A 15,560-nucleotide genomic window follows, 5' to 3' on the forward strand; every position below is an offset into this window, starting at 1 on the left:
CCTTCCTCTGTAGCATGGGGCACGGGTCACTTGCTGGAGGATTCTCTGCTCCTTGAAGTCTTTAAACCACAATTTGAGGACTTCAATAGCTCAGACATAGGTGAGAGGTTTTTCACAGGAGTGGTGGGTGAAATTCTGTGGCCTGCGTTGTGCAGGAGGTCAGACTAGATGATCATAATGGTCTCTTCTGACCTAAATATCTATGAATTATAGCAGAAATTGCTGAACTGTTTTATTCAGTTACTGAACTACAAGTCAGCAGGGAAGTCTCCAGTCTTGATCACAGTTATGCCATTCAAAGACACTGTGACAATTCTAGAGGAAATGACACGTGTGCCACAACCTTATTATAGACAGAACTAGATTCAAAATCAGTACAAAGGCAAGTGGTCCCTATTGCAAGGAAGAGCTGTGGATGCTTTCCTGACCAAAAACCCTACCTTCTTTGATCCAAATTAAATACAGACCAGAGCTCTAATCCATCCTCCATTAACATTTATAGAAAGACTCCCATTGATTTCAGTGGAGCTGGATCAGGATTTGAGTGACCCCATTGTCTCTTGCACAGTTGCAAGAATAAAATTGCCATTGGCTTCCCAGGCCTTGTCATTCAGACCATAAGGTCCCAATTCAGGAAATTTTTTAAACGTGTACTTTAAATCCATTCCTGTTCAGCAAACCACTTAGGCACATGCTTATGGGCCTTAAGCACATTCCTAACATTAGACACATGATAAAATGCTCCCCTGAACAGCGATGGATTGCTGAATCAGGTCCTAAGTCAACACATGCTCCGCTTCCGGGTAGGACTGGCACCAAGCATCTTGTGCCATTCTATATACTGACTAGATTGGGAGACATTGACCATCTCCCTGAAACTGAATCTTTGTAATTTACTTTCTGCTGATAGAGACAGAAGAAAATACAACTGGTATTTGCTAAGGGCAAATAAATAGCATAGTTTACACTGATGTGAAAAGCAAGTAATAGCTACATACTGTGCAGTTGCACCCATCACACTGAACTGCGCTTTAGTTTAAATGTGGAAAAAGCTTGCAGGCAATAGGGGCAGGAATGGCAGAATGTTCCCAGTCTTTCGGTTCCTAGGTGTAAAGGGGGCAGCCAGCAAATCTGTGGGCGGTTGGAGATGACCAATAAGAATGCCTGGTATAATACAATGGGCCAGGGCATTCCAGATAGAGGGGAGCTTATGCAGCCCTCCACCCCCAGCAAGCATGCTCCAGCCACCCACTGTGGGGAGAGGATAGTGGGAACAGATTGTCAAGGGACTATCCCTCTGGTAAAACAGATTGTTCTGGATAGTGAGAAATTGATGGGTAATTTACTAACTTGCTGACTTTTTATTACACCTCAGTTCTTACAGTCCCTGGCTTTACTGCAAGGATTCACCAGACTTTAAAATTAGTATTGTCATTGGTAATCTCAGCCATATAATTTGGAGATGAGTCCATTCACATTTTGAGGGATCTGTATAGTATACATTACTATTACTAAGCCTCTATATCAGCCACCTACAACACCGTGCCTTCTAACCCTAAAAGCGAGATGTTCTAGTTATACAAAACAGACATTTAGTGGGGGAACACTATATTTCAAACCCCCAAAATTTGTTTCTACTTTTAAAAATAACACAGGTTTTCAAATGTTTGTGTAAACCAGGCTAGTTCACACAACGTGTTTTCCAGTCTTTGTTATATTTTTCTGTACACACACGCGCACACACACACATACACACTCACACACACTCTGCTGAAAGGGTTTAAAAGTTTCTGTGTGGAATAAACCACAAAGTCCCAGTTGAAAGAGCCAGGAGTGAAAGCTGAGTTCCCAAATGAATAAGACTAAAAAAGATAACACCCGCAGGCATCTGTATGTCTCAGCATTTAAATTATATCCCTTGAAATGTCAGTTTGGACTTTGTGCCAAGAAGTGGTTGAAGAGCTTTTTTCATGAATATACCCAATGGAAGATGAATCTGTTGAAATGAAAGGTGTCTCTAATCATTTGGTATAAACATAACATGTTTTTATTTTATTATGTAACCTTGGTCTTTTAATGAGGATTTTGAATTATTGCTGATGCGTTGTAATTTCATGGAATTATATTGTCTCCGTGTTTATTCTATGGGTGGGAAGTGATCTGAAGCTTAACTTTCCATTTATTTCAATGGACTAACTGATTTCAGCAGTTTCTCTAATAATAATTTCTCTATTAAAAACAGTTTTATTATAAAGAATGTGTGCTGTTTATACTTTCCACTCAAATAAATAGCAGTGACTTTGTGGTCATACTACAGTAATGAACAATCTTTCTGTATATTCTATTTCTGTCATTTGACAGTTCCTGTATTTTTTCCTTCTTAAATTACAGGCTGTATTTTTTCTTTGTAGGATTAGTGATTACATGGATCTGACCCCTGTAGATATTGTAGGGAAGAGATGTTACCACTTCATTCATGCTGAAGATGTGGAAGGGATCAGGCATAGTCACTTAGACTGTAAGTACCTCAGTTTTTGTCAAAATAATCTGGCACAATACCTGGTTGCTTTTGAACTATTATTTACAATTCATGATTGTGGATCTTCATATTTCATCTGCCTTTTTGTTTTAATATAGTGGAGGATGGTTCAAAAGTAACTTTTCTTACTGTATATTTTCAAGTCATTTCCTTAAATATTCAAGATTCTCAATGTATGTGGGAATGTGGAATTACTTAGATTTGTATGATGGTGGTCTCCAACAGCTGCCCAGTTCCATGTGCTGCCATTATTTTACTTCACAGAGGCATTGCTCCAATGAAATTAGACAAAGGTTTCTAACCATAAGAGAAGTGAAGTTCTTTCAATGGGATTAGTGGAGGCAAAAAACCTAACTTGTTTCAAGACTGAGTTTGATAAGTTTTTGGAGGGGATGGTATGATAAGGTTGCCTATAATGGCATATGGCCTATCCATGATTTCTCTTAACAAATATTTCTAATGGCTGAAGATGGGACACCAGCTGGGGACGACTCTGAGTTACTACACAGAATTCCTTCCTGGGTGTCTGGCTGGTGGGTTTCACCCACATGTTCACTGTCCAACTGATTGCCATATTTGGGATCATGAGCAAATTTTCCCCCAGGTCAAATTGGCAGAGACCTTGGGGTGGGAGGTGCCTTCCTTTGCTGTGTGGGGCCTGGGTCATTTGCTGGCTTGAACTAGAGTAAATGGTGGGTTCTCTGTAACTTGAAGTCTTTTTAAATCAATATCTGAGGATTTTAGTAACTCAGCCAGAGGTTACAGGCTTATTGCAGGAGTGGGTAGGTGAGATTCTGTGACCTGTGGTGTGCAGGAGGTCAGACTAGATGATCATGATGGTCCCTCCTTAATGTCTATGAGATGCGTAACTCTGTCCCTAATATAGAAAATGTACTCATCCCTTGCTTTTTTTTATTTCTCACTGTTGACATGGTGATCAAAAACTAATGTATTTGGTAGCTAAGAAAGTTGCACAGAACAGAGCTGAGCCATGAAGCTACAATGGATTTAACCAATACAGTACATTATCCTCTCTCTACTTTTGTGGCTCCCATTCCTGTAATATCCAAATACCTATCTGTACCCAGTCAGGATTAGGAGACTAGGAGTTGTACAGACACATAGCAAGAGAAAGTCCCTGCCCCAAATATGTGTGTGTGCACATATCTGTATCCAGATATGGATGCAACTTGACCCCTAAATATTTGAGACCAAATTCTTTCCATTTGAACACCAGCCTTTTAATTATAACCTATTTACAATTTTTAAAAATAGATACAGGGCTAATTCTTTTCTCGCTGAGGTTCATTGTCGTCACTGGGGTTGCTCCTGATTTACACTGGCATGGGAGGAGCGTTAGGCTACGAATCTGTAATTTAGCTATGCTTCGAGTAAAACCAGATGATGGCTGCACTGGAGCACTGTGTGTCCTGGGATTTATTTCCACAAGACACCCCAACTGGCAGTGAAGACACAGAGTATGTGATGAGAAAAAAAAAATAAAGTAGAAATTCTCTACTAAGAGGCAAAGCAAATCTCTGGTCTAAGAGCACTACACCCAAGAGAACAAACTAGCTCAGTTCAGTATGCAAACAGGGGACTCACGAAAGCTTATGCTCAAATAAATTGGTTAGTCTCTAAGGTGCCACAAGTACTCCTTTTCTTTTAGTGAAAAAACTAGTTTTCCTACACATAAAACTGAAGCAAAAGCTGCTTGCTTGTTGCCTGCAATTGCAAAGCTGGGAGCACAGTGGCCATCTTTGTGAAAGGCAAAAGTAGCTAACAGAAAATGTGCAGCAGCCATCTTTGGTATTGACAACAGCTCAGACTCAAGCTTTTAGAAGCTCTTAAAAGGAAATAGCCTATAAAATCTGGAGGAACTAAAATATATATGATTGAAAAAGGGAAAATAGCAATGTGAGATAAAATTCAGAAAGAACATTAAAGGCACATCTAGAGGAAAAAACCCAAAAAACAAACAAAAGCAGTCTGGCATTTGCATCCCTTAAATTCCCAACACTGAATATCTCTGAGGATAGGGCAGTTGCTCAGAAATGGACACACAAATTCAGAAATCTGTTGGGTGCACTTGAAATTTGAATTTAAAAAATAACAAGTCAAACTTTTATTGCACTGTCTGGATGAGGAGCTAAAAGATGTTTAAGACTCACTGACTTAACTAAACACCTGGCAGAGATGAAGATCCTGTTTGAAAAAGACCATAGTGTTCTGACTGACTGGCCTACTTCTCTGAAATAGAATATGGAATATGAAACATTAGTCTTCAGGCAAGTGAGACAAGAACCAATAAGAATGTGTGAGAAGTAGTGTGATCCAGTGGATAGACTGGGACTCAGAAAACCCTGTGTTCTCAGCTCCACCACTGACCTGCGTGTGTAAGTAACTTCAGACAAGTTACTTTACCTCTCTGTGTCTCTCTGACCCTTTGTATGTCTTGTCTATTAGGATTGCAAGGTCTTCAGCTGGGCTGTCTTTTACTTGAGATAGTTAAGTTGAAAGTTGACTGTGAAGAGTTTCAAAGGTATCTCACTAAACTGGGTGACTGGGCGGCAAAATGGCTGATGAAATTTAGCACTGATGAGTGCAAAGTAGTGACCACTGGAAAAAATAATCCCAACTCTACCTACAAAATGATGGGGTCTAAATTAGCTGTTACCACTCAAGAAAGAGATCTTGGAGTCATTGCAGATAGTTCTCTGAAAACATAGCTTTTTCGACTGTCACTTCACATTGAGCAAACAGAAAGTTAGGAACCATTAGGAAATAGATAATAAAAGAAAATGTCATAATGCCACTTTATAAACCCATGATATAACCACAGCATGAATACTATGTGTAGTTCTGTTCACCCCATCTCAAAAAAGAGATATTAGAATTGGGAAAGGTGCAGAGAAGAGCAACAAAAATGACTAGGGGCATGGAACAACTTCTTCCATAAGAGGAGAAATTAAAAAGACTGGGACTATTCAGATTAGAAAAGAGATGTGTAATGCGGGAGGGGAGAAATATGATAACAGTCTCTAAAATCATGAATGGCGTGCAGACAATGATTAGGGAAGTATTATATACCCCTTCACATAATGTAAGAACTAGGGGTCATCTGATGAAATTAATAGGCAGCATATTTTAAACAAACAAAAGAAAGAACTTCTTCACACAATGCACAGTCATCCTGTGGAACTTGTTCCCAGTGGATGGTGTGAAGGCCAAAAGTATAACTCGGTTCAAAAAAGAATTAGATAAGTTCATGAAGGATAGGTTCATCAGGCTATTAGTCAAGATGGGCAGGGACATAACCCTGTGCTCTTGCTGTCCCTAAAACTCCAAACTACCAGAAGCTGGGACTGGATGACAGGAGATGGATCACTCAAAATAGTTCTATTCTGATCATTCTTTCTAAAGCATCTGGCACTGGCTGCTGTCAGAAGACAGAATAGTAGCAGAAGTATTGGTCTGACCCAGTATGGCTGTTCTTATGTACTATGTTTCTTGTCAGCATCCAGCACAATGGAGCTCTGATCATGCTTAGGGCTTTAAGTGCTGCCTTAGTAAAAGTAGTAATAATAATACGAGCCACTGACCAATCTTATACCAGATTCCCCACCACTACACCCCCACCCCCTCCACCTCTCGGCACATCCCTTAAATCAGAACTTTTTATAGGGAACTGGTTGTTAAGATTTTGGCAGCTCATCACTGCCCAGCAGGGCATATCTCAAGAAGTAAGACTGTATTTCAGTACCCTTGCAGAAGCTGAAATGGCTCATACCCTCACTCAGAAAGATATCAACTTTTCGACTAGTTGGAAAGAATGTAGATGTGCCAAGAAAAAACACTCTGTGGCAAATTGTCTATCTTAGGTGGCAGAATCCAAATTCAAGTTAGGAAAGGGGCAATCTACCTGCTATGGTTAAAAAAGATGTAGTCAAGATACAAGAACTCCAGATTTGCCAGGCAATGGCCATGGAAGATGATGACAGAGGCTCACATTAAGATGAGCGTGATTGAAGCATAGCCTACTAGAACCTCAGTCCCTCAAAATCCAAAGTGCAAAACAAAAAGAGGTATTTTTGTTTGAGATAACAATGCAGAAAAGATGACACTCTGATACTGAAAGTGAGAGGAAACTAGAAACCAAAGTGAAGAAGCTAGCAAACCCTATGATAAAACAAAATCAAGATTTTGAGGGGTTGCAAACTAAAAAAAAGTGAGTACCTGAAAAAAGAGCTTCAGAAATTACAGGAAATTCTTGGTAGACTTACAAAAGAGAAGAGTGGAAAAGGGTTAGTACATGCAGAAACTCAGATTCTACAATAGTAAACATAAATAAAGTGCAAGTAAAACTACTGTTGGGCGGATTCTGGATGTGCACTGACAATAAAATAGAAAAGGCAGAACTAGGAAGATTGGTACATCCTGCCTTCAATTCCAGGTTATGCAGAGACACCAGAGAAGAAAATGAGCAAGTTGTTTAAGGGAAAAATGTTGCACAAAACCCACAAAATATTCAGGAAGATTGTTGATGGTAAAATGATTTCATAGTGGACCATTAGTAACTTTTGAAAAGTTTTAGCACTATTTCAAATAAAAGAAGGCAAAAGCAGCCTCTTGAATGTGAACGGAAGAAGAACAGTGCAGAAGGTCTTCAGGTCTATAACAGCAACAGTCTTTCATATGAGATCTGTTTTGCCCTTATGCAAAGCCAGTTGCAGTCAAAGGAAAAAACTCCTTTTGACTTCAGTGACCATTTGATGAAGGCCTAACAGAACAAAAATATAGGGGTGAAATCCTGCCTCCATTGAAGTAAATAGCAAAAATCCCATTGACTTCGTGGGGGAGGTTTATATTTATCAATATTTGGTGCATTTGTAAAGAACTGGGGAAGGAAAGTAATAATGTGTCCATTTAAGGTGGAAGGCAGCTTGGGTGAAAGTGATCATGAAATGATAGAGTTCATGATTCTAAGGAGTGGTAGGAGAGAAAACAGCAGAATAAAGACAATGGACTTCAAGAAGGCAGAGCTTGGCAAACTCAGTGAATTGGTAGGTAAGAGCCTATAGGAAGCAAGTCTAAGGGAAAAAGATTTAAGGAGAGTTGGCAGTTTTTTTAAAGAGACATTATTAAGGTCACAAGAGCAAACTATCCCACTGCATAGGAAAGATAGGAAGTAGGGTAAGTGACCACCCTGGCTTAACCAGGAGATCTTCAACAACTTGAAACTCTAAAAAGAGGCATATAAAAGTAGAAACTAGGTCAAATTACAAACATTTAATATGAAAAAATCCAACACACGCATATAGGGAGAAAAATAGAAAGGCCAAAGCACAAAATGAGATTAAACTAGCTAGGGACATAAAGGGTTACAAGAAAACATTTTACAAGTACATGAGAAGCAAAAGGAAGACCAAGGACATGTTAGGCCCATTACTCAATGAGGAGGAAAGATAATAACAGAAAACACACCAATGACAGAAATGTTAAATGCCTTTTTTGTTTCAGTTTTCACCAGAAAGGTTAGCAGTGATCAGACAACTAACATAGCAAATATCAATGTAAATGGAGTAGCAACTGAGGCTAAAATAGGGAAAGAACGAGGTCAGACTTACTTTGACAAGTTAGATGTCTTCATGTCGTCAGGGCCTGACTAAATACATCCTAGAATATTTAAGGAACTGGCTGAAGAGATCTCTGAGTCATTATTGATTACCTTTGAGAACTTGTGGAGGATAGGAGAGATTCCAGAGGAATCTCTGGAAAAGGGAAAATACAGTACCTATCTATAAAAAGGGGAATAAGGACAACCCAGGAATTATAGACATTAGCTTAACTTCAGTACCAAGAAAGATAATGGAGCAAATAATCAAACAATCAGTTTATAAGCACCTATAAGATGATAAGTAACAGCATGGATTTGTTGAGAACAAATCACATCAAACCAACCTAATATCATTCTTTGATAGGGTAACAAGCCTCGTGGATAGGGGGAAGCAGTAAATGTGATATATGTTGACTGTAGTAAGCCTTTTGATACTGTCTCACATTACCTTCTCATTAGCAAGCTAGGGAAATATAACCTAGATAAACTATTATAAGGTGGGTGCACAACTGGCTGAAACCTGTATTCAGAGAGTAGTTATCAATGGTTCACACTCAAGCTGGAAGGGCATATCGAGTGGTGTCCCTCAGGAATCTGTCCTGGGTCTGCTTCTGTTGAATATCTTCATAAATGATGTTGATAACTGCACAGAGAGTACATGTATAAAGTTTGCAGATGATACCAAGCTGGAAGGGGTTGCTAGCGCTTTGGAGGACAGGATTAGAATTCAAAATGATCTTGAGAAATTGGAGAAATGATCTGAAATAAATAGCATGCAATTCAATAAGAACAAATGCAAAGTACTCCAATTAGGAAGGAATAATCAACTGCACAAATACAAAATGAGAAATGACTGCCTAGGAAGGAGTTCTGCAGAAAGGATCTGGAGGTTGCAGTGGATCACAAACTAAATATGAATCAACAATCTAATACTGTTGCAAAAAAAAAGCGGACATCCTTCCGGGATGTATTAGCAGGAGAGTTGTAAGTAAGTCATGTGAATTAGTTTTTCCACTGTACTTAGCACTCGTAAGGTCTCAACTAGAGTACTGTGTCCAGTTCAGGTCACCACAGTTTGGAAAGATCTGGACAAAAAGTCCAAAGGAGAGCAAGAAAAATGATTAAAGGTTTAGAAAACATGACCTCGAAGAAACGATTGAAAAAATTGGGTTTGTTTAGTTGGAGAAGAGAAGACTCAGGGGGACATAATACGAGTCTTAAAGTCGGTAAAAAGTTGTTATAAAGAGGAGAATGATAAATTGTTCTTCTTATCCACTGAGGACAGGACAAGAAGCAATGGGCTTAAATTGCAGCAAAGGAGATTTAGGTTAGACATTAGGAAAAGCTTCCTAACTATGAAGGTAGTTAGCCACTGGAACAAACTTCCTAGGAAGGTTGTGGAATCTCCATCATTGGAGGTTTTTAAGGACATGTCAGACAAATATCTGTCAGGGATGGTCTAGATAATTTTTAGTCCTGCCTCAGTGCAGGGGACTGAACTAAATGACCTATTAAGGCCCTTTGCAGTCCTAAATTTCTATGATTTTGTATCAGACTGTATTCTGAGAACTTCATGAGCACTGCTGGAAGGTGGTATAGTGCACACATTGTTAGAGTTCAAAACAGACTGCTGGATTTCCTCTAATAAAAGAATACTAACACGCTATCTACGCATATGCCTGCTTTTACTTCCACAGGACACTACATACCAGTGATTCCACAAGTGTTGAATCAGTGGCTCAATCTCTTTTTTAAAAATGAGATATGGAGCTATTATCCCTGTTTTGTTCCATTGAACTTTCTGATGATGGTTTTTTTCACAGATACCCTAGTGCTTTGTGTAACAATTAAACTAATGAGTGAGTATCCATCTCATAGTACTTAACTGTGTGGAAAAAATCCCATATGATTTTGTCACATACTTTTTCTGTATCTATTGCAAAAACTGCCACTGGATCACTAATTGATATTACTCGTTAAATCACATTTAATATTTTCTTTGTATTTTTTTGCTGGCAAACTCCTATTCATAAACCTCACCCGATCAGGGTGTATTAGCTGGGATAATGCAACTGAGTCTCCAGCATTTTCGCTCATAATTTTCAGACGTAATTTATAAGTGACACAGGCCTCTAGCTACCACATTCTACTGGCTCTATGCTGGCTTTCCTTAATAAGATTATAGAAGCATTATTCAGAGTTCCAGGCAGTAGCCTTTCCTCATACGAGTGGTTAAGGGCACTCAACAACAGGGGAGTTAATGATCACTGAACTTTCGATAAAACTCATAAAAATCCCTGTTGTCCTCAGGTACTTCCTTTTTTAAAATATCTGTTAGTTTTCACAACAGCTGCCTGTGGTACAGAGCCCTAAATGTATAACATAAACAATAAGCCTACCGTCTCCAGGAAATGTGGAATCTTTCTAGATTTGCATTCAAAACCAATTGTATTGTTACTTATCTGTAACATACTGCTCAACATACAGGATACATACCTGTTATCATTACTATTATATATTTTAATAAAACACAATGTTTATGGGCTAAATAGTCAAAAGAATCTCAGTGCAGCCTGAAAAATTATTCCTGAAAGTTTATCTCCATGCAAAAATGTAGCTTTGTGCAGACAAACTACTTTTGCATGCACAAATTGGGTAGGTAGGAATCTAACAAGCTAATTTAGATGCACAACTCTCAGATTTTTGTACACATAATAATGAACAAATTAAATAATACACGTTCATGCAATTTTAGTGCTGCTTTGAAAAACTGGGCCTGTATGGTTAAGACAGATTCATGATAGATGATTCACAGATGACATACTTTCAGTTCCGGGGCTCAGAGAAGGGGTTGTGTTATCTGTAAGAAATATGCTGTTCCTCATTACATACATTAAAAACGCTTTTAGACTTAAAACTTACCAGCCACCGTAGAGTTACAGGTCCAGTGAAGCTCAAATCCAGCCACCAGCTCTCAGCCTTAGTGTGCAGTAAGAAGATGCATGGAGGGGGATAAAAGGAATCTTCCACTTCTGGTCTCTGGGGCTGCCTTGTATCTGCTACTAAAGCCCAGAGGCTTCAGGAGTGCCCCCGTTGTCCTAATTCACCTCTGAGTCTTGTGAAAAGAACAGGGAGGATCATCATTGATGTGGATCCTCTGACAACACCTGCGCCTGCAGAGAGCCACCACAGAGGTGAGCTGCATGTCATGTGAAGGGAGCTCAATTCAGTTCCTGCACATTCCTCCTTCCCCTCCCGCCTCCTTCCCCCAGACTCCTAGGCCCCTGCTCAGTGGAATTACACCTGCTCCAATACCAGGAGACCCGCTGTGACCTTAGAGCTGGGGGCCCAAATGAATACAATTACTCTTGAGTCTAGTTTTTATACTGTCTCCAGTATACAGTATGCTTTGAAACAATGAGAACAGAGTGGGACAAAGGTAATTTGACACCCACTGCTCTATAGTGTGTAACACTTTACCCTGTGAAGAAGCTTTTCTTCACTTGCCACTCTTATTGCACTGATGCTTGCTACTGCCCCTTTCTGATTCAAGAAGTCTCTTTGTTGCTAAGAATGAATGGATGTCACATACTGCTGAGGCATATGTCCCCAATTAATTGAAAAAATTAATGATGTTCACTGAACAGTTACATCAAGTACTTTCTGGCTGGGAATCAGACAGGATATAGAAAAGTCAAGACCTCTGAAGGAAGCCATGAATTGTACTCTTGGACAAATGTAGGACAATGTACTGGAATTTGAAAATGAATATATGGCTTGTAAGAACACTGTCACAAGCATTGCATATATTGGTATATAATAAGTGCCTTTTCATTTTGGAATCCTAATTGAGGTCTAAATTCAGAAACCTGACACTGACAAAAAAGATACTTGTCATCCTCAGATTTTGCTTGGCAAAACGTCATCCTATTTCTTCATGATTTGATTTACAGCTATAAGAAATAGAATTCCTCAGAAACAGTGAGCAAGGGCAGTTCATTTCCCATAAAGCAAAGGTCTCTGATGAATACGTTTGGTAGGATTCTCTCTGATCTACTTTTATCTGGTTTCTAGTAGTTGGAATAATCCAGGTTTTCTGAAAATAGACCACTCCACATTTACCTTGTTCACCACTCCTCTGTTTTTCAAAGGAACTTGTCCCCAATCTGCTTTAAAATCAGTTATATATTCATGATTTATTTGTGCTTCTTCAGTAAGAAAGTCCTATTGGCATACAAAATATTGTTTTGTGATTTAGCCTACCAGCTGCAATTGAACTAACCCTTTTAACTCACGCACATTAGTTATAATTTTTGGTTCTCTTAATAACCTCAAACACATGAAAAACAAATAGAATGAGTTGATCATTCCTAACAGTAAAATACACTTCACATAGTTTGCCATCATGCTGTGGAATAACTCCACAGTGTCAAGTAGCACACAATTAGTAAAACTGTAGGGGGAAAAAAAGAAGTGTTTTGATCCTGAGAAATTTTGATCCTAATCAGATCGAAATTTCAATGCTCTTGTAGTGCTTAATATCTTCAATCACAAAAAAAAAAAAAATCAAACTGATTCCAATGTTAGGTTTTGCATTCTGTGACTGAAGTAAAATGCTAAAATATACAAATGAATCTCTTTTTTGTACAAGTTTATTATCATCACTAAGAAGCAGGATTGATTCTAAATGCGCATGATAGAATGTCTGATGTTTAGCTAATCCTTAAACCAAGCCAGCCTTGGCGATCTGACGGCAGTGTAGTACATTTTGGTTTATAAGCATTGCAAAGATGGTGGACTGCATAACTGTTTGCACAGTAACCTGCTTGTCCAAACCATAGGCTGACGTGGTCATCTACTTGAGAGAGTGACACAAGCATGCCCTTTTGGCTGGAAATGGTGGTGACGCAGCAGTCAGAAGGAATGAGAGATAAGGGGAAATGGGGATCAAATTAAGTGACTGGTAAAAGAGAGCGTATAAAGAAAACAGATTTGTTTTGTATTGAAAAAAATTAAAGCTATGTCTGGTTTTAACACTTAAACAGTTTTGTTTTGCAATTTTACTCCCTCGTAATTACTTCTAAGCCGCTATCATTACATAGCTCAAATCACATATTTCTGTAATTATTTAAAGTTAGTGTCTAGATTCTGTCTAAGTATGGAAGCCATCATCACACTATCTGAGCGCCAGGCAGACATTAATGAATTTATCTTGGCAACACCCTTGTAACAAAATATTTTGCCCATTTTACAGATGAGTAACTGAAGCACAGAGCTGTTCCATTGGGCCACAGAGAGAAAGAATGAGAATGTCTCTATAGCTGGTGGTTAGGGACCCACCTGCGAGGTGGGAGACCCAGGGGCAAGTCCTATTGCTCAAATTACTCTTTAATTTTTTATACACGGCAGAACAGCTTCAACAGGAGAGACAGAGATACAGACTATCCCGTAACTCAGTAGTTAGAGCACTCTCCTGGGAGGCGGAAGACTACTGTTCAAATCCTTTCTCTTCCTAGCAGGAGGAATAGAACCTGGGTTTCCCACATCCCAGTTGAGTGCACTAACCACTGGGATAAAAGTGATAAGGTGGGCACCACCTCCTCCTCATCCAGTAGGTTTCAGATGTGACTTGATCTGTAGGCAACCTCTGAGTATGCCTATTGGATTGAGCCCCAGGGTCAAACACCTGTCTTCCTTGCTTTGTGGATCGTTCTGGGACTTAAGCAAGAGAGAGGTGTCCAGATGCCGACAGCGAGGCAGCAGTGCACATGCCAAGGCAGCAATTTACACACCCAGCTAGCTTTTACCCTGAAAATTTAGGCACCCAGTGAGTTTAGGCACCGACAGTGTTCAGCGGGAGTTTTGTGGATCCTAGTGGAGCCTAAAACTGGGACTTCAACAGCTAAACCCAGACTTAGGCACCTAAGTGCTTTTGTGACTCCCACCCTAAGTGACTTGCCCAAGATCGCACAGGAAGTCTGTGGCAGAGACAAGAGTTGATTCCAGATCTCCTGGTTCCTTAGCCTTAAGCACAAGACCATCCTTCCTAGCCCTTTACGGGCACAAGTAAAAGGAAAGGGTGCCCCGGCTGAAGAGCCAAGCAATCCCTGCACCAGACTCCTAGGTCTTCTGCTTTTGTAACCTAAGGAGGTTACGCAAGCAGAAGAGTCAGGAGTCTGGTACCGTTGGCATAGCTAGAAACACTGAGCTGCGGGAGCCCTTCATTTGCACAAGTGAGCTGGTGCAAGGCAAAGGAAGCACATGCTACCACATGTTCTTAAAGGTCATAGCCATGGCTACTGCTGAGTGCACTACCTCTGAGATCCAGGAGCCGTTATTTTTGTCTCGGGCACAGGTTTAATTGTGATTGCCTACGAGAGCAGAGCATTGGCCCATCTAGTCCAGTGTCCTGTTCCTCACGCTGGCCAGGGCCGTCTGCTTCAGAGAGAGGTGCAAGAAACTCTGCAGTAGGCAGTTATGGGCTAAGCTGCCCATGGAGAAGAATATTTTTTCCTAGCCTCCATGAGTTAGTGGTTGACTTATGTCACGAAACATGAGCCAAAATTCTTGGTGGTAAGAGGTTCTTGCAATTGTAATTATGGGTATTCTTATTATCCATATAAATATCCAATTGTCTTTTGAATGCTGATAAAAGCTTGCCTTTAATGATATCTTGTGGCAATGAGTTTCGCAGGCTAATTGTGCGCTGTGGGACAACATATTTTTTTTTCAGCTTACCAGCAGCATCAGCTCTTTTGAATGGTAAATAAAACAGGACTCTACAAGGCTACACGTCTAGTGTCTTTAAGCCATTAGTTTGCTGAACCTGAACCTGCTGTTTCTTGATAATAATTTTTTGCCTTTTCCAGCAAAGTGACATACAGTTATGTTGCATGAGGCCTAAAATATAGTTTGCATCAATAACCCTGTAAATTCGCTCCTAATGCTATTTCATCTCCAAATCAAATCCAACTGTTTAATGCAGCGCTAATTAGTACATCCCCATTTCAGTTTGTAGACTCTCTATTGTAATTCCTTGATAGCTCATTTTTTTTCACAGCAGAGCATCAATCAATGTAAATGCCCTGCCAGCCTAGGCAACACAAGATGTCCTCCATGCATTTGTCATTAGCCACTGAAACAAAGGGAATACTGAACTGTATATTTAGCTGTATTCCGTAATTTCTCATAAAAATAAAAACTGCAAAAGAAGAGAAGGGGAAAAAAGTCTGGTAGATTGGCCAACTGCATTATCAAAACCTTGGGGAGGCTTTTTTGAATTCTGCCTGCAACACCATCTTTGAAGGGCTTTTTGTACTTGAAAGAAGAGTAGAGTTCTCCTGTGACATCACTGCAATATGGTCATATCTCTGCCCATTAGACAAGTGAAATTTACACCCAAGC

General features: G+C 39.7%; 1 protein-coding gene across 5 annotated transcripts in view; it reads left to right on the top strand.

The window, feature by feature from the left end:
• Positions 1-15,560, top strand: part of NPAS3 (neuronal PAS domain protein 3) — an 843,593-nt gene that overhangs the window by 809,278 nt on the left and 18,755 nt on the right. For all 5 annotated transcript variants that reach the window (XM_073348989.2, XM_073348988.2, XM_073348990.2 and 2 more), the window contains one exon: positions 2,412-2,518. In XM_073348989.2, coding sequence (XP_073205090.1) covers positions 2,412-2,518 — 107 coding nt within the window. The remainder of the gene's footprint in view (positions 1-2,411; positions 2,519-15,560) is intronic.

Source organism: Lepidochelys kempii, chromosome 6 (assembly GCF_965140285.1).
Source record: "Lepidochelys kempii isolate rLepKem1 chromosome 6, rLepKem1.hap1, whole genome shotgun sequence".
In the NCBI taxonomy this organism is placed as follows: Eukaryota; Metazoa; Chordata; order Testudines; family Cheloniidae; genus Lepidochelys; species Lepidochelys kempii.